The sequence below is a fragment of the Colossoma macropomum genome, unplaced genomic scaffold (genome assembly GCF_904425465.1).
Source record: "Colossoma macropomum unplaced genomic scaffold, Colossoma_macropomum, whole genome shotgun sequence".
Taxonomy (NCBI): Eukaryota; Metazoa; Chordata; class Actinopteri; order Characiformes; family Serrasalmidae; genus Colossoma; species Colossoma macropomum.
Genome location: NW_023495860.1, coordinates 1 through 21,882, shown reverse-complemented (window position 1 = coordinate 21,882; position 21,882 = coordinate 1). Strand labels below are relative to the sequence as shown.

The 21,882-nt window shown below is 38.9% G+C and overlaps 2 protein-coding genes across 3 annotated transcripts; both read right to left on the bottom strand.

Moving 5' to 3' along the window:
* Positions 1–1,382: 1,382 nt before the first annotated feature.
* Positions 1,383–6,793, bottom strand: LOC118803149. The gene is made up of 5 exons (XM_036563666.1): positions 6,783–6,793; positions 5,152–6,436; positions 4,746–5,091; positions 4,149–4,459; positions 1,383–1,391 (listed from the first exon to the last, which is right to left on the bottom strand). Exons 1-5 carry the CDS (start codon positions 6,791–6,793, stop codon positions 1,383–1,385), a joined length of 1,962 nt encoding a protein of 653 aa, XP_036419559.1.
* A 4,523-nt stretch (positions 6,794–11,316) lies between these two features.
* LOC118803152 lies at positions 11,317–14,084 on the bottom strand. Of its 2 annotated transcripts, none has more exons than XM_036563670.1 (3): positions 13,967–14,084; positions 13,487–13,558; positions 11,317–13,139 (listed from the first exon to the last, which is right to left on the bottom strand). In XM_036563670.1, the coding sequence occupies exons 2-3, from the start codon at positions 13,495–13,497 to the stop codon at positions 11,432–11,434; spliced, it is 1,719 nt and encodes a 572-aa protein (XP_036419563.1). In that variant the 5' UTR covers positions 13,498–13,558; positions 13,967–14,084; the 3' UTR covers positions 11,317–11,431. The 2 variants fall into 2 exon arrangements, with proteins under 2 accessions (XP_036419563.1, XP_036419564.1); XM_036563671.1 differs by having other exon boundaries at positions 11,317–13,136.
* Positions 14,085–21,882: the final 7,798 nt, after the last annotated feature.

The following is a 21,882-nucleotide window of genomic DNA, read 5'->3' as shown; positions in this document are numbered from 1 at the left end:
TTACCTGTTTATTAAAAGAGAGAAATGTGAGTTTTACCTTCAAAGAGCCTCCTTCCTCGTTGTTCTGATGGACGATCAGAAGATTGAGGCCACAGTAAATTGGCCAACCCCCACCAGTATGAAGGAGCTCCAAAGATTTTTAGGGTTTGACAACTTCTATAGAAGTTTTGTTCATGGTTTTAGTTCTATTGCTGGTCCCCCCACAGCCCTCAAGGGAGTGTCCAAAAGGTTAACTTGGGGTCCCATAGCAGAGACTGCTTTCCAAAGCCTTAAGAAGGCCTTTGCAACTGCACCAATTCTGAAGCACCCAGATCCATGGAAGCCTTTCATGTTGGAGGTGGATGCTTCAGAGACTGGAATTGGTTCTATCTCAGCACAGTGGAGAACCCGAGAATTTACATCCCATAGTGTTTTATTCTGACAAACTAAGTTCTGCCAAGAGATAGAAAACTGAAAATTATCAGCTGTCAAACTTGCCCTAGAGGAATGGCGTCACTGGCTAGAGGGAGCTGTTCACCTCTTTTTGGTTCTCACTGACCATTAAAAATTTGAATACTTGCATTCCACCAAATGACTCAACCCCAGACAAGCCAGATGGTCCCTGTTCTTCTCATGTTTTCAGTTTAGTATATCCTACCACCCAGGTTCTTGTAACTCTAAAGCTGACGCCCAGGCTTGCATTCATCAGGGTGGCCAGGAGAGAGAGAATATGTCTGAGCCTGAGCCCATTCTCCCTTTCAGTGTTGAGATCTTATCTATTTGTTGGGAGATTGATGAAGAGATTACCAAAGCTACAGAGAAAGTCGAAACCCCTTGTCACTGTCCACCCAATAAGCTATATGTGCCCGCTATTGGTGAAAGACTTTGCAATGGGATATACATGGATTTGTAGCCTCCTGTTCAATCTGTGCACAAAATAAAACCCCTAAAACACTTCTGGCCAGAAAGTGAAATTCATTCTTTTCAAATCACTACCCACTGCTTTCGACACAGCTTTAGCCCTATATGAACATATCTTTCGTAATTATGGTGTACCAGAAGACATTATTTCTGATCGTGGTCCCCCATTTACGTCTCAAATTTGGTCAGGCTTCTGAACACCTAGGCATCAATGTCGGTTTCATTTCAAGTTACCATCATCAGTGCAGAGGACAATGCGAAAGAGTTAACCAAGAACTAAGAAAATTCCTCCAGTCATTCAGCAGCAGCAATGCCTTTGACTGGTCCAAGTATTTGATCTGGGCGGAGATTGCCCAGAACTCCCTAATTTGTTCTGCCACTCAGATGACTCCCTTCCAATGTGTCCTAGGTTATCAACCTCCTCTCGCTCCCTGGACTGCTACACCATCAGACAACCCCACCATAGACATGTATGAGACTCATCAAGGAGTCTGGGAACAAACACATTGCAGCATTGAGTGTGCCACAGAAAAGGCAGATAGGCATCGAGGAGAGACCGCCTCCTTTTAACTAGGAGACAAGGTTTGGCTATATACTAGGGACCTCAGGTTTGGGCATGGTTGTTGTAAGTTGCAGCCCAAATACATCAGTTCATTCCAGATTGTGAAAAATTAATGATGTCAGATGCAGGCTCAACTTACCTGCACAGTTTTGTATTGCCTGAGAAGCCGGCTCCACGTCAGAGAGGTCATCCCAGGAAGCATCTCAAGTTCCTGTCTGGTCCGTTCCAGTAACCGTGGTCCTGTCCAGCACCTGGACAGTTCCGGGGTTACACCCTCAGATGCCTCTGGTCGGGTTGGTGGTGGTGGTCGCGGGCGCCCTCATTCCTTGGTCATCCCAGACTCCTTGGGGGGGTACTGTCATTGCGCAAAGTATTGTCACTCATGTGCGTACCTGTGTATGACCCGTGTTTTCTTTATGACCGTGAGTCTTGCCCTTTTGTCCTGCACTGATTCTCTAGTTTTCAACCTTCTGCTTGTGTTTACTGACTGTGAGTTTGGATTGTCCTATTGATATTAAAGTACTGTTCTCAAACCTCTGCTGTGAACATCTGGTTCTATCTGCCATCGTCGCAGTATGATTACCAGAGGAATATATCACAGTAAAGAAAATCAACACTGGATAAATTGCAGTTGTTGCTGAAGATTTAATGGTAGAAATATTTTATGCAGGTACCAGTACATTTATATAGTTTGAAGGCTGTGATTGTTTATTTTCTGTGGAGGTCCCCCCCTATAAATTAATGTAAGCTCCAAGGAGCAGATGGGCAGGAGGAATATCATTAAAAACTACTCATAATTTTGTCTTTCAATCAAGTTATCTGTTTTTTTAATACAAACTTAATTAAACAGTAACAAACTCTGCACAGCCTTTCAGATATTCTAAACTCCTTTATTGGAAACAGATAAACTTGAAAGCCTCATATCAATAATTAATTGATGGTATTTTAATGTGAACCTTGTTTCTCACACAGTTCATTGAAAGATGTGTAAATGTGCATAAGCTGATCAGTCTCAGCACTCAGCACAAACTTTCTTTCTCATGTAGTATCATGTGCTTTAGTTTTGTCTTTACAGATTATTTGCAATAATGTAGCCGATACTTTTTACTCTTTTTTGAGTAATTTACTTTATATTTTATTTTTACTTGTAGTCAAGTAAATTATTACTACAGTAACAGTACTTATGTAGAGATTTTCAGTACTCTTTCCAACCTGGTCAATATTAGATTTGTGTTTCCCTCAAATGTATTAGCAATACAAGAGATATAAATAATACAGACATGATCTGGTATTATCCTATGTATCAAAAACACAAAGTAGGCTATTTCACTTTAATCAAAGATTCACTACAACCCAATTCAGTTTATAGTATCAAGGAAGTCAGTTCAGCACAAGAGGAAAATATTGTTCTTTATTCTTTGTGTTTACATTATTATCTATTTGCCAGCTTTAATGGACAGGTGTGTGAATGAACATGACTATCTGTGCTGATGATGCTATGCTGCATTCATCAGTGGTGGAAGTTACATTATATAAAAGTTTGCACTTTAAAAAAATTGTCAACATCCAAAATGTAATTACATGTTAGAAATATTGATTTTTGACTTAGCAAACACAGAAATGCAACGAGACAAAAATGAACTTGTTTGACAAATACGTTTATTTTAGAAATATAATCTTTTTTTTTTTTTTTGTAAAACTGCTTAAGTACAGTAGAATTAGTACAATTAGTACAGATGTTCCATTCTGTTTTTTGAACTGTAATTAATACTCACAGGATTTGGATGAATGTTTCCATAATAGCTGTCACTCAATATATGAGTTTTCTATTTTATGTAACAGGAATGATGAGCTTAAGAAATAGATCTGGTAATAGTCTTAAATCAGATCACAAAGAGCCCAGCACACTTGTTAATACAGACAACTATTTAACATTTAAATATTTAACCTGACAAAAATAACAAGATTAATGATAAAAAACAAACAGAATTTCTTGATGTATTAATGTCCACCAGCTTCAAGTAGATAAACACTGTATGTCCAAAACTTCATACATGTGCTCATTGCAGTGTTTCTTCTGAAATGAAGGGTATTAATAGAGAGTTTGTCCCTCTTTGCTGCAGTAATTCTTCTGGGAGGCACTAAATGTTAGAACATTGCTGTGAGGATTTGGTTGCATTCTGCTACAAGAGCATTAGTGATGTCAGGTACTGATGTTGGATGATCAGTTCTGGACACTCCAACTCATCCCAAAAGTATTAGATGGAGCATCCATCACTCCAGAGAACACAATTCCATTTTCATAGATCAGTTCTGGTTGTAATTTGCTTCTCTATGATGTACTGCATGTATTTCTATACAAGCAGTGTGTGCACAATTGAATGTCTGTGTCAGCACTGAGTGGCCTTAAATTCACAGATTAGAAGAAGAACCTAGATACTTTTGGGCATACAGTGTAACTTATAAGTATCAAAATCTGATAAAAAAGAAAATATGATAATGTACAGCAAGAATACTTAATTCTCCTATATTCACTTTCATTTTACTAACAGACCACCTTCGTGACTCTGCTTTGGATAATGTGTAATTTGTATACTGAGCAATTCCCTCCTCATCACTGTTATGAACTGTGCCTTGATTTTTTTCTTAGTGACTCTGAATATCTTAGTGCAGCAACAACTCTTGCCTCTGCTTCAGGTTCAATCTTCCTCAGTTCCTTCAGTTTCTGAACCCAGTCAGGATGTCCAGTTTCCTCAGCTTGGGGGATCAAGATGTCCAGTGACTTAACAACGAAGGCAGAGTCTGGTTTTAATGCAATTTCAGACAGTCTGATGATGGTGTTGCAGGCCTCTTCCACCAGTTTGGTCTTTTCTTTTTCAATCTTGGTCAGTTCTTCTTTCAGTCTGTTCTCTGTGCTGGTCTTTTCTTCTTTCTCTTTCTTGTTGCTTTCAAGCTCCCTTTTGACATTCTCAAATTCCTCTGAGTCTAGACTGATACCTGCTCATGTGCAGCTGAACCAGAGGGTCCCATTCTGTTGATCAGTGCTTTTCTACAGAGATTATACAAGCTGTGTGAGTGCAATGGAACATCTGTGTCAGCCATGAGTGACCTTAAAATAGCTGAATTCACTAATTACAAGGGCTGTCTGGATACTTTAACAATTTTGCATTCAATTTCATTTTCCTAATTTGCAAATGTGCTGTGGATAATGTATAAGTCAGATACTGAGCAATTCCTTCCTTATCACTGTAACAAACTATGATCCATTTCTGTCATTTTTTACCAGTGAGATTAGTAAAGCCTGCTTTTAAATATCTCAGTACAGCAACGGTTCTTGTCTCTGCTTCAGGATGAATTTTCCTCAACTCCTTCAGTTTCTGAACCCAGTCAGGATGTCCAGTTTCCTCAGCTCGGGGGATCAAGAAGTCCAGTGACTCAACCATGAAGGCAGAGTCTGGTTTTAATGCAATTTCAGACAGTCTGATGATGGTGTTGCAGGCCTCTTCCACCAGTTTGGTCTTTTCTTTTTCAATCTTGGTCAGTTCTTCTTTCAGTCTGTTCTCTGTGCTGGTCTTTTCTTCTTTCTCTTTCTTGTTGCTTTCAAGCTCCCTTTTGACATTCTCAAATTCCTCTGAGTCTAGACTGATACCTGCTTTTGACTCATCAGTGTTCTCATATTGTTTTATCACGTCTGTATACGTCATTTGCTTCTCTTCACTCTCTGTGACATATTTCTTGTTCTCTCTGATGTGTTTACTGTAGTGACACTTCCCTGTACACACTGTGCAGCGACCATCTTTCATGACATAACACCATGAGGCATCGATGGCACACCAGCAGTTTTTCTCATGACAGTTCTCCTGACAGACGGAGCAACAGGTTGCCTTTCTGTCCCACCATGAAGTGTTTTCAATGCTGACTTTCTCCTTGTGACTCCTGGTGACTGTAAAAGAAAAGTCTTCATTTCTCTCAATGTTTTCCTGGTTTTGTTTGAGGGCTTCCTGAATCTGAGTCAGTTCTTCCTGTTTGCGCTCCTTGAACTCAATGCATTCCTGCAGATTAGAAACACAGGCTTTGAGCTGAATTTGCTCTGTCAGAACTCTCTCAGTCGTCTCTAAGCTTTTTCCGTTCTGGTCTTCCAGAGATGTGAAAAAATTCCTTAAATTGTCCTCCGTTAACTTCCAAGCTTTTTGGTAAACTTCCTCATATTCTGTTTTCCACTGTTCAGCTTGACAATTGTCAAACAAGAAATAAACTGGTTCATTTCCATTTCTTTTCCTGCAAGGGATCTTTGTTTCCTTGATGGCATTAATGACATTTTTTGGAGGTCCTCCAGTGGACCGTGAAACAAAAATCACAATGTTCTCCTCTATGTCTTTACCAAACAGAGACAGAATTGCATCAAAAATGTAATGCTGTCTGTCAGAGAAACGATTCTCAGCTGCCTTCACTACCAGACACACTGCGTCTATTTCTTTAACTCCAGTGTCTTTTTCAAACAGTTTCAACAAGTTTTCAGCAATCTTCTTATCATATTCTGCTCCTCTGGTGTTCCCATAACCTGGAGTGTCAATAATGGTAACAGAGATTTGGTTCTCCTGGACAAAAACCTCATAGACTGTGACTTCAGTTGTTTGAGTTTCTGTCTGATCTGCTGTTTCAGGTTCAGTTTGATTCACTCCTCCTTCTTCTGTGATCTCAAACCAAACATCATCATTGATCTTCACTCCTAGTGTGTAATTTACTATGCCGTTGATCAGAGTGGTTTTGCCTGTTCCAGTTTCTCCCACCAGCAGTATGACTTTGTTTTGAGTGTTGATGTATCGCTGCCCAAATGACCATTTTCTGATTTTGCCACTTTCATCTAGATAAGTTTTGGTTGTGAGTAGACGATATCGTGATGGTTTTCCTTCACTGATTAACTGACTCTTCTGGATTAAATCACTGACAGTCCAAGATGTCTTTTGTGATCTGCTAAATCCAATAAAGAGAGAAATTTTATTGAGAATTACTGTGTTGATACTGTTCCTGAATTGTTGTTTCAATAGTCACATATGCAAAGTGTATAGTGGTATCATAATATTATTATTACAATAACATTCAGTATTTTGCTTGAAAATTTAAGCTTACACCAGCACTGAACTTGATTATTTGGAAAGAGTAAGCTGTCTTGCACTTAAACTGTTGTCTGTCACCACTTGACTGTCCAAAAGGCCTTGTTGTTGGGTCAGATGAGATAAATATACATATAAGTTATGACTCTATGATAAATTTCCTAAACAGGGAAACTTCAACAAATTTATTTTCATTGTTTACTTACCTGAGAGCCATAATGATGATGTGCTTTAGTTTGACACAAATATCTTTGGAGATTTAGACACAGCTGAATGACCTTTTAACAGAATATAGAATGTACATTAAGCTTCATATATAAAAAAAAACTGTAAGGTATTCAAATTTTCAGTGTCTTCTTAGTGCAGTGTCTTCTTTGCAATTATTTGAGTTGCTTCATCCTTATTTAACTTGAGCATAATTAGCATGGAAGTAATAATACTTCTTGCTAATTAAGTATGGTTTTAAATAATTTTCTGACCTCAATAAATAGCTCTGCATCACTCATCATGCTGCTTAGCAAAGTAGATTATCACTGGAAATGTAAATGTAAAGAGTTGTAGTTATTTTTAAACATACCTGGTTTATAGGAATTTCCCTCTGTCAGCAGTGAAAAAGACAAGTGATCCTAAAATTATTCTCTTAGTCTAAAATAAGGAATTTAAAAATGTCTTATGTAGAGAGCTAAGAAATTCTGAACTGACTAAAAGATAAGCTCAGAAAGAACTGACATATTGGTGGCAAACGTGTCGTCAGCTGGAAGTGGCAAAAAATCAGCACTCCAGCCAATGACATTTGCTGTGTAAGCTGTAGCTAGGCATAAACCCTTATGCAAGGTTATACATGCATATATTTCTGCTTGTATAAGGACTCCTGGGTTCCTCTACACACAAAACATCACATTAAGAGAATCCATTTCTGGACAAAAAAGAAAGAAAAGACAGAGAGAAAAACAAAAGCTTTCTTGGTCCTTTATCTTGATGTGAAAGTTATAATCAAATAGATTCACTTCAGATGAGGTTACATAATCTGCTTCTTTACTCTATTCATGTTCCTCTGTGGTTTCCACAGAATATTGCAACATGGAAAACACTAACTGTATACTTGTACAGGAGATGCTAACAACAACGACAACAACAATAATAATAATCACATTATCTAAGCTGCTTATCTTTCTGGGTTGTGGGCGGTGCTTGAGCATTTCCCAAGGGTCAATGGGCGGAAGGCAGGAACCAACTCCACACAGAAAGGAGCCTGGTCAAAGCCAGCCCCTTCTTGCTGTGAAGAAATGGCACTACCCACCGCACCGCCATGCAGCCATAATAATAATAATTATAAAAATAATAATAAAATAATGACACCCAAGGCTGATGTACAAGCCAAAAAAAGGCATTTTACATGATAACCTTTGCCAAGAAGGTAACAGTATATCACCTGGAGTGAAATGCTGGGTGAAAGAGAAAAGAGAAAGGCTTTCAGCTGAGTTTTGAAGAAGGAAAGTGAAAGAGTTGATGAGGTGATGGTCAAAGGGACCATGATTTGAGGGCTATAACACTGATGGATCTGCACTAAATGATTCTATTAAGCAAGCTATTAGTAGGATTAAATGATTGTTCCAGATCAAGTGTAAATAGGCTATTTCACATCTACCAAAGATTCTCTACAACCCCAAACAGCATATAGTATAAAGAAAGTGAGTTAGTTGCAAATGGAAGCAGACAAGATTATTAGTTATTCTTTGTGGCAAATTGAACCTTTCCATTATCATGCTTGTTACGATCTGTCTAGGGTAACCCACAACATAAAAATGTCTCCCCCAACTTCCACCACCAAATTGCTATACCAATCACACTCAAACATGAATTACCAGTCTCATGAGCTTTATTGTAGACTGTGGAAGCTAAAGCTCCAGCAGTTGTGCTCATGACAGTTCTCTTGACAGACGGAGCAACACGTTGCATTTCTGTCCCACCATGAAGCATTTTCAATGCTGACTTTGTCTTTGACTTTTGGTGACTGTAACAGAACAGTTTTCATTTTTCTGATTGTTCTCCTGGTGGCTTTGAGGGCTTCCTGAATCTGAGCCAGTTCTTCATGTTTGAGCTTAACCCTTGTGTGGTGTTGGGGTCTGTGGGACCCATTTTTTTTAATGTTTACCAAAAGAAAAGATGATGTGATTTATTATTAATTCAAACTCAGATTTCTTGGCCTTTGCTCATTTTCTGTGAAGAACATATAAAATAACCAATTTTCAGTGTCGTCTACACATTTATATTACACATGTGGTGATGGGTGAACCTGCAGGAATAAAAGTGTGGAGGTGCTGTGTCCTTCACTCTGTTCTCCTCCTACATGGCCTGCTGTTAGTGTGTCTGTGTGTGTATGTGTTTGTATATGTGTGTGAGTGTGTGTGTGTGTGTGTGTGTGTGTGTGTGTGTGTTATTGTGATATTTTAAACATCTGGTATTTTTTTACATAAATTTTATATAAATTGAAAGAAATTCCTTAAACTCACCTCCATTACTTTTCAACCTTCTTGATAAGTGTCCTCATATTCTGTACTCCACTGTTCAGCTTGACAATTGTCAAATAAGAAATAAACAGGTTCATTTCCATTTCTTATCCTGCAAGGGATCCTTGCTTTCTTGATGGTGTTAATGACATTTCTTGGGGGTCCTTTATTGGACCACATAACAAAAAACACAATGTTCTTTCTTCTCTATATAGGATGCTTATAATAATAATAATAATTATTATTATTATTATTATTATTATTATTATTATTAATAATAATAATAATAATAATAATAATAATAGTAGTAGTAGTAGTAGTAGTAGTCATTTATAAAGTGCCTTTCTCATACTGGAGGTTATCCTCCTCAAAAAAGTCAACAGAAACATCAACTGGAGTGAGATTGAGACTAAAAGACAGAAGAGAAGGGTTCCAGCTGAGCTTTAAAGGAGGAAAGTGAAAGCAGAATTGATGAGATGGTAGTAAAAGGGATCATCGTTTGAGGGCTATAACACTGATGGATCTGCACAGAATGATTCTAATAAACAAGCTATTAGTGGGAATAAAATCTTGTTCCAGATCAAGTGTAAATAGCTTATTTAAACCTTTACCAAAGATTCTTTACAACTAAAGACATCTTAAGGTATCAAAGAAAGTGAGTTCCTTTCAAACGGAAGTGGAAAAGATTATGCTTTATTCTCTGTGGCAAACACTTCTATCATCATAATTTAATTCTTAATCTATTTTCCAGCTTTAATAAACAGGTATGTGAATGAAAATGGCAACCTGTGCTTATGTACATGCTGAATTCATTAGTCAAAGTAACTATATACAGAAGTTTGCACCTTGAAAAAAATCACACTTTTGAAAACAAACCCAACCTGAGATTAATATTGTAAGTGAAAAATGTTTACTCAATATTTGTTGGACCCGACATGGTCAGGTAGCAGACCTCTAACAATGTTCATAAGGACACGCATAAAAATATTAAGAGAGAATTGCTTAGTTTTATCACAATCTTTTATATTTTAATTACTGTTTCTTATCCTATTTTAGGCAAGAAGAGTTTTACAGAATGACTATTTAGCATTTAGAATGCATAAATAACAAGATAAAAGGTTTCCCTGTTAGCAGGACTTGTAAAGATGAGAAGTGTAGAAGAGATGGTTGGTGTGGAGAGGACTTTAATAACGACATTATTGAGGAAACATCAGATTTTCTTTTTCATTTCCTGTTACAAGTCTTATCTAATTTAAAAAGTTGCAACAGCACACTTAACAGGATAATTTGTAAAAAAATGAACTGGATCTTTACATGCCCAATGTATGGTCCTGGGTGAAGACCCAAAATGTAAAAACAAGTTAGAAACGTATATTAATTTTTGATTTAGTAAATATGGAAATGCAACAGGACAAAACATGTTAACAAACATGTTTATTTTACAAACATCATCACTCAGTTTTTTCTGTAAAAATATTCAATTGCAGCACAAAGAGTATAGTAACTTCAACACCTTAGTTCCATTCTCTTTTTGATCAGTAATTCATACTTCTGCATTCTTGTGCAGAGCATATGCTCACAGGTTTAGGATAAATGTCTCCAATAATAGCTGTTACTCAAATATAAACTATATTTTATTTCCCATTTTATTTAATGAAAGTAAAAATTAGAACTGTCTACTTAACCCAAACCTCAGAGAGACCATTACACATGTTAACCCAGACAACTATGTATTCGTTATGTAAAAATAACAAAAAAATAACAAGAATAGTGATTAGAAAATCTCAGTGTACTAATGTCCACCAGCTTCAATTAGACACATTATGTATGTCCAAAAGCTTATAGACACCTGCTCATCACAGTGTTTCTTCTTCATGTGTATTAATAGGGAGTTTGTCCCCCTTTTCTGCACTAACTCTACTCTTCTGGAAAGGCTTTACACTCTATGTTGGAACATTGCTGTGAGGATTTGATTGCATTCAGCCACAAGAGCATAAGTTAGGCCAGGTACTGATGCTGGGGGGCTTTGTACCCCTCTAACCAACCCTTGGATTTAAGCATGGTGATCTTAGGCTCATGTGCAGCTGAACCAGAGGGTCCCATTCTGTTGATCAGTGCTTTTCTACAGAGATTATACAAGCTGTGTGAGTGCAATGGAACATCTGTGTCAGCCATGAGTGACCTTAAAATAGCTGAATTCACTAATTACAAGGGCTGTCTGGATACTTTAACAATTTTGCATTCAATTTCATTTTCCTAATTTGCAAATGTGCTGTGGATAATGTATAAGTCAGATACTGAGCAATTCCTTCCTTATCACTGTAACAAACTATGATCCATTTCTGTCATTTTTTACTAGTAAGACCTCTAGTAAAACCTGCTCGCAAATATCTCAGTACAGCAACGGTTCTTGTCTCTGCTTCAGGATGAATTTTCCTCAACTCCTTCAGTTTCTGAACCCAGTCACGATGTCCAGTTTCCTCAGCTCGGGGGATCAAGAAGTCCAGTGACTCAACCATGAAGGCAGAGTCTGGTTTTAATGCAATTTCAGACAGTTTGATTATGGTGCTGCAGGCCTCTTCCACCAGTTGGGTCTTTTCTTTTGCAATCTCACTCAGTTTTTCTTCCAGTTTCCTCTCTATGCTTGTCTTTTCTTCTTTCTCTTGCTTGTTGCTTTCAAGCTCCCTTTTGACATTCTCAAATTCCTCTCTGTCTAGACTGATACCTGCTTTTGACTCATCAGTGTTCTCATATTGTTTTATCAGGTCTGTATACGTCATTTTGATCTCATCACTCTTTATAACATATTTCTTGTTCTCTCTGATGTGTTTACTGTGGTGACACTTCCCTGAACACACAGTGCAGCGCTCATCTTTCATGACATGACACCATGAGGCATCGATGGCACACCAGCAGTTTTTCTCATGACAGTTCTCCTGACAGACGGAGCAACAGGTTGCCTTTCTGTCCCACCATGAAGCGTTTCCAATGCTGACTTTCTTCTTGTGACTCCTGGTGACTGTAAAAGAAAAGTTTTCATTTCTCTGAATCTTCTCCTGGTTTTGTTTGAGGGCTTCCTGAATCTGAGTCAGTTCTTCCTGTTTGCGCTCCTTTAACTCAATGCGTTCCTGCAGATTAGAAACACAGGCTTTGAGCTGAATTTGCTCTGTCAGAACGCTCTCAGTCATCTCTAAGCTTTTTCTGTTCTGGTCTTCCAGAGATGTGAAAAAATTCCTTAAACTGTCCTCCGTTAACTTCCAAGCTTTTTGGTAAACTTCCTCATGTTCTGTTTTCCACTGTTCAGCTTGACAATTGTCAAACAAGAAATAAACTGGTTCATTTCCATTTTTTTTCCTGCAAGGGATCTTTGTTTTCGTGATGGCATTAATGACATTTTTTGGAGGTCCTCCAGTGGAGTGTGTAATAAAAAACACAATGTTCTCCTCTATGTCTTTACCAAACAGAGACAGAATTGCATCAAAAATGTAATGCTGTCTGTCAGAGAGTCGATTCTGAGTTGATTTCACTACCAGACACACTGCATCTAGTTCTTTCACTCCAGTGTCGTGTTTAAACAGTTTAAACAAGTTTTCAGCCACCTGCTCATCATATTCTGCTCCTCTGGTGTCTCCATAACCTGGAGTGTCAATTATGGTAACAGAGATTTGGTTCTCCTGGACAAAAACCTCATAGACAGTGACTTCAGTTGTTTGACTTTCTGTCTGATCTGCTGTTTCAGGTTCTTCAGTTTGATTCACTCCTCCTTCTTCTGTGATCCCAAACCAAACATCATCATCGATCTTCACTCCTAGTGTGTAATTCACTATGGCGTTGATCAGAGTGGTTTTGCCTGTTCCAGTTTCTCCCACCACCAGTATGATTTTGTTTTGAGTGTTGATGTATCGCTGACCAAATGTCCATTTTCTGATCTTACCACTTTCATCTAGATCACTTTTCGTTGTGATCAGTTGATACCGTGCCGGTTTTCCTTCACTGATTAACCGACTCTTCTGGATTAAATCACTGACAGTCCAAGATGCCTCTTGTGATCTGCTGAACCCAATAAATACATAAATATTACTTTGAAAATTTGTGTTGACATTGTTCATGAATTATTATTTCAGGTATGAAATTTTAAGCATCCACCAGTAGAGAGTAAGTTCCCCACTTAACTAAACTTTCCATGAGATAAATATGTAAATTTGTTTGCATTGTGCTCTTTTGCATGTGCACTTTGTATGTGTTCCAGGTAACTCATGTTGTAAACAGGTAAGGTACGGTGGAGAGCAGTGCAGGAGCTTCTTTTTCCTCACATCACTTTTATATTAGGTTTAACCGTGTGAACAGATAGACTCCAATTTTTAAATCTCAATAATAATTATTTTAATTCATTCAGTCACCTGTGAGCCATGATGATGACGTGTTGCAGTTTGATGCAAATGTTTCCCAAGACTCTGTCACAGCTGAATGATCTGTTAACAGAATTTAAAGTGTGCATTAGGATGAGTTTTCCGGGAAAAGCTAAATATTCTGAACATGTTTTCTGAATAAAACTAAATCATTAAAAATTAAAGCAAAGCACAACCTGTGTATTCAGACAAGGACTCACCACAATCAATTTGCAGTCTTTTAATAACAATAAAACTAACAATAACAATATATCATGATTTTAATATATTATTTTGCCAAGAGTATCATCAACTGAGTATTTCTTCCGTAAGGATGGTTTTACTTAAGTAACTTTTAATGCGCAGTACTGCTGCTATATGGTGGTCTTGATTACTCAGCATATTTCTACTCTAATCTACATTATTACATTTTTTCATCCAACAAAATTAACTGGCAAATTATCAATAGAAATGCAAATGAGTTTAACATACCTGTGTTACAGGAATGCTCCTCTGTCAGGAATAAAGCGGTGATATTACAATTATTCTGTTAGTCTTAAATATAAGGAAATTAAAGAAATTTAACTAAAAATCCAGAATTCCTTACACAGACGAATTTACTGGCCAACTGACTAGAAGATCAACTAGTTGCGTGATATGTATTATGGGGGAGGTGGCCACATCAGCACTCCAGCCAATAAAATCTTCTGTGTAAGCTGTAGCTAGGCAAAAAGCCATATGCAAGGTTATGTATAAGCATTTTTGCATAATTATGTTCTGTACATACAGAAAAACCCTTGAATTCAGTTGAAAGGTTTAAGGTAAAAACTATATTAAACTACCTTAATTGCTAAAATAATACGCAAACATACTTAAAATGTGTCTGTAATGGGACGGCCACCACAAGCTGGTTTTGAACCTCAGACTTAGTTGAAAGGTAAAAGCTTATCAGGCGAGCCACCAGCCAGATGCTGCCTTGGGCCCAGATGCAGAATGAAGAGCTGACTCGAGAAATAAACTCAAAAGAAACCCAAAAGAAACGTTTTAGTTTGTTTTTCCCTCTTTTTAATTTATACTGTGGGTCAGAAGGCTCAAGACTTGTTTGGAAACCAAGGATACACCAGAGGTTAAATTCGAGAAGAGGTTTATTTATTTATTTACTTACTTACGTACTTAGTACTTACTTACTTACAAATTGCCAGCTACAGAGACACACCAGCTCACAGCCTGGCAGACCCAAAACTGAGCACCCGCTGCATGGAGAGCTGTCCTTTAGTAGAGCTCATACAAGTGACGCGTTTTCCAGTGATTGCCTTGGAGGCTGCTCTCTGATTCCCTCTGGTGGCAGGGACAGGTCTTGCAGTGTGTTCTGCCTCTGGTTGACTGGCTGCTCTCTGTGTCCCTCTAGCGGCAACAAGACATCATGCTGGCCACCCCCTGACAGTGTCTGCATGTGCAGCTCCACTATGTAGCATCTTGGCTGACACAAAAGTCAAGATGCAGGATTGTGAGATTCTTTTTTAGCTTTACAAATTTCTCTCTTCTGTGTAGCAGATCTGGCTTTCTTCATTCATAAACTGTGCAGACACTCTGGACAAGTTGACCTTTTTGATCATGGTGCTATAAAGAACCCATCTTCTCTCTGGAGCTGTCACTGGTGCCCTTCTGTCTGGACAACTTTAAGATCTGAACTAAACTCAGTTTTTGACTCCAGTGTCCACTAAGATCTCTCTCTTCCCTTCTCCTTTTCTCCTGCTGTGAGCACATTATAACCCAGCGCACCTCCTCCTCACTCACATCCTCTACAGCAGCGGTCTTTAATTAAAATTCAATAAGGTCCAGTCAAAGAAAATGTCCTCAAGCAAACGTCTGGAACATCATAATGTCTAACTTGCATCATGATTCAGTGCCATATACTGTTTACTGAAGTAGCCTAGTTGGTATATCAACATCTTATACAGTCAACAACTGAATGATGTTCAAGTAGAATTCGGTGATATTTCAACAACACATTGTCAGTTTTTTTCTTTTTAGAGCACGACATGCAAAATAATCCAGCTCACTTTCTTCTCTGACTGCTGTTTCCCGCCTCATCCGTCCCCTGTGTGTGTGTCATTCACTCGAGTCTCAGCGCTCATCGTAATGCACAGATCTGATTGGCTGAGTAGCATCACGTGTGATTTTTCCAACCCATGCGATTGGTCTGTGAGTTTCCCGGGCCGCTACAGGTACCGTAAAGGCTAGAAAAGTTACGTTGCTTAAAACAGGACCACCCCGTCGAAAGTGAATAATCCTCTATAGTTTATCGGTTATAAGCCTAGGTCCGCACAGGACAGTGTCTGGGTCTGGACTCGGTTCGCCTATTAGTGACCTCTGATCTACAGTATGGCAGGGCAATAGATATTGTGAAAAGGTGGGGCAGCACAGGGTCACTTCAGCTCTCACTGCCTCACCAATGTTTTGTTCTAATGACACTAATGATGCTAAGAGGCCGACATGATGCTGCAGGCTGTCTGACATCAGTATGTTCAGAAACACCTTGACCGGATTTACAATTGGTCACTTCTTGTGACTCGTATCTGGATTGTATCCTGATAAGATTGACACCTGAATTTACACATGGAAGTCAAATGCGTCTCTGTTTAGTCGTAATGAAATCCGATTGGGACGGATTGTGCAAATTCGCTTGTTATGAGGCAACAAACTACCAATTGTTTATCTGTTCAGCCTCTTCATCTGCAGTTTGTTTTGCACAGTAGTGTCTGTACATGTTGCTATTGACCAGTTTGTTTCACACGGTCGCCAACCACATGTCCATCATGTGCCCAGTTACCAGTACTGTATGGGGAGGATCAGCATTTCAGACTCTGAACAGATTAGACACCTCAGTTTTGAACTTGAAATGGGGAGAAAAACACATCATTCTCTGTTCATTTGGTTTTGGACACTCTGTTATTATTATTGATTTTCCTTTTTAACAGACCAGAAATAGTAAATAAAATTAAAGCTCCAGCTGTCAACATGCTGTCAAATGTTTAAAACGTTGTTGTAATAGTAAGATATGCCTTGGAATAAGTATTTACCAGTATACCAATATATAAACTAATACAATTTAACAGAGGTGTGGACTCGAGTCACAAATTTGATGACTTGAGACTCGACAAAATCGAGAAAGACTAGCTCCCGCTTAGTGCTTAAACTCCAGTCTTACTGGGGAAATGTACCAGGCGAACTGACCATTTTCCTCATGGTAGTTAAACAAAAGAAACAGCTCTCTCTATTTCACAGATTTTAACAGATTCTGCAGGTAAACAAGCGCAACATTCACATAAAGCTGAAGATCAAAAAGAAGAACATTGTATCCTGATAACATTGAACCCCAACAACTGGTTTCTCTACTTGGTATGGGCAGAAATAGCACAAAACTGTGCTACTGGAATTAACCCATGCCAGCGCGTTTTAGGATTTCAACCACCAGTGGCTCCTTGGACTTCAGATTTGCAGATGGAAGTAAGAAGTTGAACCCGAAGTACATTTGGTCTGTTTAAGGTCCTTACGAAAATTAACGATGTAACTTACAAACTTGACTTGTGTTTCACAGTCTACACTGTTCTTTCGTTGATGGACTCCAGAAGACGGGGAGGCCAGTACAGTACCTGGTTGACTGGGAGGGATATGGCCCTGAGGAACAGTGCCGGGTGCCTGCTTGTGATATCCTGGACCCTGGGTTGATTGCAGACTTTCACAATCAACACCTGGATAATGGGCACTCGAGGTACTGTCACGCGTCAGAACTTCCTGGGAGACCACAAGAGCTCTGTAATCACCCTTTATTGTATCTGTTTGTGGCCATTTTGTGTGTTTTTCCATTGTTGTATTATGTGCAGGCACACGATTGGCCATTCGGGGGCACCTGGCAGTATAAGAGGTCGCTGAGCCACCATCTTGGGAGATGTTCACAGCTCTTTCCTCTTTGACATGACCTGGAAGAACACCTGTTCAGACCAACCCGGCACTCTCCACACCACTCTTCGCTTCACTTTATGTGTAAAGTTTGAAAGTTTGTAAAAGCTTTGTTAGATTTTGTGAAACTCCTGTGAACATTGGAAAAGTAGGGGACTAGCTGAGGTGGAGGCGGGGCTTGTGCGGCTCTTGACTATAACCATAAATTTTACAAAGCTCCTTGATTACATTAGATTCAAAGTTTTGACCTGAATGCAATTGAGCTAGACAACCATAATGAACAAACCAATGCTTTAGAAGAGCTTCATGAGCTGTTTGGTTTTTAGTTGGTACAGCGACGGTGAATCTGGTAAACATATCTGTGAGAACTAGCACCTTCTCTTAACTTCCTGAGGATGTCCTTCTTCCAATAGAGCACTAACTTTGCTACAAGTCATGGAGGCACGAATCCATGGGAGTACATCTTTTGCAAGTGCACACCATTTGCACAGCTTAATCCAGCTCTGGATGCCTTTAGCCATAGTCAACTCCGCCTCATCGTCTTACACGTACTTCTCCAAAATGCCCACCATACTCATGCTGACTCTCACAGACATTGCGTTGCAGAGATTCTGGCACAACAAGCTGCCAGACATCATCTCCATCTCATGGATGACATATTCAGCGGAATAACACCCCTTGACATAGCTTAAAGTGATCAAACTGTCTATAGAACTTCTGTTTTTAATCCATAGCACATTGTTCAGCAGGGCTAGGTTTTCTCTCACTTAGCACAGCACTGTAAATGGATTAGATTGCAGGATCATGTCTTTGCTGTTCCTCAGTCTCACTCCAACTATATCCACAGTCTCCCTTCCTGATGTAGACCTTGACAGCAGCCTGTACAGCAGACTTATCTCCTTTTTCGTCTGCGGCCTGCCACAAGCACTCACACATTGCTTTGGCTTTTTTCAGTATGAAATCTTGTCTGCATCGCTGATCTCAGGTTCTTCTGGGGAAAGAATTCTTGACAGGTCATCAGCATTGCTGATGGTAACAGACATCAAAATTGTACTCTACCAATTGGGCCATGTTCAACTGTTCCTAGGTTAGCCGTCCCCAAATACAGATGGAATAAAACATTCGATTAAGAGTCTGGCGATTGTCGTTGTTTTGCTGGGTTGGAATGTGGACAGGTGTATGAGTCAAGACTGTTATGTAACAGTTTAGGATTTTGGAATTGGCCTGTTTTACCACCCGCTTTTGCTAATGTGGTATTTGCATTTAAAGGAGAAGACAACACTATTTGAGGTTCACAGTATTTCAGTTCCACGTACCAACCTGTCCTTATTCGACTAATATAAATACAATTTTATATTCTATGGCACTTTAACAAAATTATTCTTCAAATGGATACTATGTTTACCATTAAGTTAAAATAAATAAATAAATAAATTGCGCCCCTGGCTTGCAGCATTCAAGTTCTTGCCCATGTAGCCAGAATCATCAGGTGTGACAAGGAAGAGTTTTCGATCAACCGATCTTAGAAAATATCAGAGACATTTTAGTGATACACTTGTGAAATACGTTACTGTTTAGTGGACAAAAGATTTCGATTCTACTTTTGATAACCTTAATTATTAGTCTCCCTTCAGTCAAAACGTTTTGGTTTAACCTGTGTTACAAGTCAGGTCCCTGAGGTGATCTGCATCTAAAAATTACCCTGTGATTATCTGGATTTTTTATTTTTTAAAGCCCGTTCACGTCATGATTGTCCTTGATCCCCTAGACCCACTGAAGCTTGTAGATCAACCCATGCCTCTTTTTATTCATTGTGAAATCTGTTCGTCTTCCATTGGCGTCCATGTTGCTCCATTAATTGATGTGATATGCTTGTGAAATTAATGCTTCTGTAATTAAAGCTTACTGGATCACAAAGTGTAATTAAAGTGTAAGGGTCAATTTCCCAGACCCAAATTAGGCCTAACCCTAGACTAAAAACAGAGATTCACCATGCAATTAAGTCAGAGATTGGGCTTAATCCATGTCTTGGAATCCAACCTTATATGATTCAAGCCCTGCTTTTTGTGTAGTGGTGTAAGACCATTCCAGTTTAGATAAAACCTAGAATAACAAATCCCTGATCTTTTCATTTTGCTTTATTTAATCCTTGTTAGTGTGGGTCCAGGTGTAGTCAAATTATAGTTATATTACTTGATTACCCTTCTGTCCATTTTTGTTCACAAATAGACTGCTGATACATGCATACAGACCTGGGTCTCCATGGTAGTTTATAAAGCATCCAGACACTAGTTACTGTCTCTTCTGTTTCTCTTTCACGTGAACCGCTTGATATACTGCTCCACTTGCACATGAAAGCAGAATATACAACAGTTAGTTCCGGCCACGCGAGCTGATTGGTTGAGAGGCGTTCTAACTGTGCTGTTATTTCACCATAACATCACAGTTTTTTCACAAACACTGTATCACTCCACTGAGACACCGTTGCTGAGCAACGACTTTGACAGCTGTAGGAGACGCTCAAGACATTTGAACATTTTTACTTCTTGCCGATTTGGTCAGACTCTGAAGATGAGACGACACTAAATTCCCAAACTGTCATCACCACTGAGCAGCTTTTCAGTCGGCAGCTGTGACAAAAGAACCTAAACAACCTGGAATCAGCCAGAAATGAACCCGAACACCATTCGCCAAACGTGTAGTCTGATCTTCAGAGCCTGAACAAATCAGACTGAGCCATAAAACTGCTGCAATATCAAGTTTAGCTCAGTTTTGTCTATTTTTGCTGGATCAGTATTGATGTTGTTTTGTTCCAGCCAGTCTGTGAAGCATCTTACAGTCAGTCCATTTAGTTTAGCGAATGGTACTGGGTTCATTTCTGGCTGATTCCAGGTTGTTTAGGTTCTTCTGTCTCAGCTGCCGACTGAAAAGCTGCTCAGTGGTGATGACAGTTTGGGAATTTAGTGTAAGGGGCTGGAGAACGAACTGCCGGCTGTGCAGCGAGTGGGCGGAGCTCGTTGCTCTGACGTAGCAACAAGCTGCTTGTTAAAGAACTATAATTTGGTGAAGGAACTGCGAACATTAAAACATATTAAACGCCGCGTTCACGGCCCAGTTTATTAATTTATTACTTAAAGCAACAGAACACACTCCCTCTCATGTTCTATTGCTTAAATAACACACACACACATCAAATTCGTAATGTATTGATTGTTTGCTGAATATATCATCATCCATCAGTTTAGTGACAACAACCTGCTGTGGTATGGGGTGACTAGCCAAATAAACAGACAGAATGTGGGAGAACATTATGGATTATCTCAGTAAAACACAGTTACGGCGTTGCAACTAAATGTTTGCATTTGTTTCTGTCTTTGGTCGGTGCTTTGGTCTAAAACGAAACATGCAGTGTGCTCGAGATTTTGAGCATCTGATTTAAAAATAGCCCACTCAATGTTACAGCGTTTTCATTAATTATAAAAGGTTGTCAGAATTGCCCAATCCAAATTAAAACTGCTAAGCTATGACTGGACAATCAGTATTTAAGGGAGGCATTTAGTAAAAGGTCTGCTATGACTGGTTTGATTTATTTGTGAAAATGAATCTTGTTCTTTTGGATATCATGGGAAATCGTTTGTTACATCTTAATATTTTGCAGAAAGTACTGGAGTAAAACGGATGTTCTATTGTTAAATGCAGTAGACTGAAAGTAAATGTCTCAAAAACTGGAAATACTTTATAATAAAGTACATGTACTTTAAAAAAAAGTATGTGTACTTCTTTACTGTACTTTTTTCCTGTCTACCATTTCCAGACCTAACAATGTCTGTAGTGCCATCAAGAAAACAGAGATGCCTTGCAGGAAAGACAGCAAGAACCTTGTTCATGTTAACAAGCGCTAGTTGTATAGAAAAAAATAAATAAAGCAGCTTGGGACTTAGTAGAGGAGACTTTAGAAACATTAGCATTTTTGGAAAAACCAAAAGCTTAGTACATCCCATGTGTTATTTATATTATGTGTGTGTGTGCGGTCATTGATATTTTCAGTGCTACCTTTGAGAAAGTGGTAAAGGGATGCTGTGATACTCAGTCTAAAAAGATTTGAGAACCACAGCTTTAGCTTTAGTGCCCTGGTACACAAAAACTCTTTCACAGGATTTCTAGCCATAATTTTCATCCTGGAGGGCCAGTGTCCAGCACATTTTAGTGACTTCTTTGCTCAGGTTCTAGACCTGGTAATAAACAGAGGAGTTGAGCAGGGAAATCACCAAACTGTGCTGGACTGAGGGCCTCCAGGACATGAACTCTGCATTATAACCAAGTAGCTCTGTGTTTTAGAGCTTTAGAAGAAACTTCTTAAGAAACCTCTGAAGACAGTTTCAGAAATCTACGACACAGGAAAAAAAAAATCAGCCCAGAGTGAAAGTGAATTTTTCCATTCATTT

Excerpts from the sequence above, each read along its gene's own strand:
- LOC118803149 (XM_036563666.1), bottom strand. Across the intron at positions 5,092-5,151 it reads AGCAAATGACGTATACAGAC|GAATTTGAGAATGTCAAAAG; the intron begins GTGATAAAACAA and ends CTAGACTCAGAG. Across the intron at positions 4,460-4,745 it reads AGGCTTTACTAATCTCACTG|GTATCAGTCTAGACTCAGAG; the intron begins GTAAAAAATGAC and ends GCACATGAGCAG.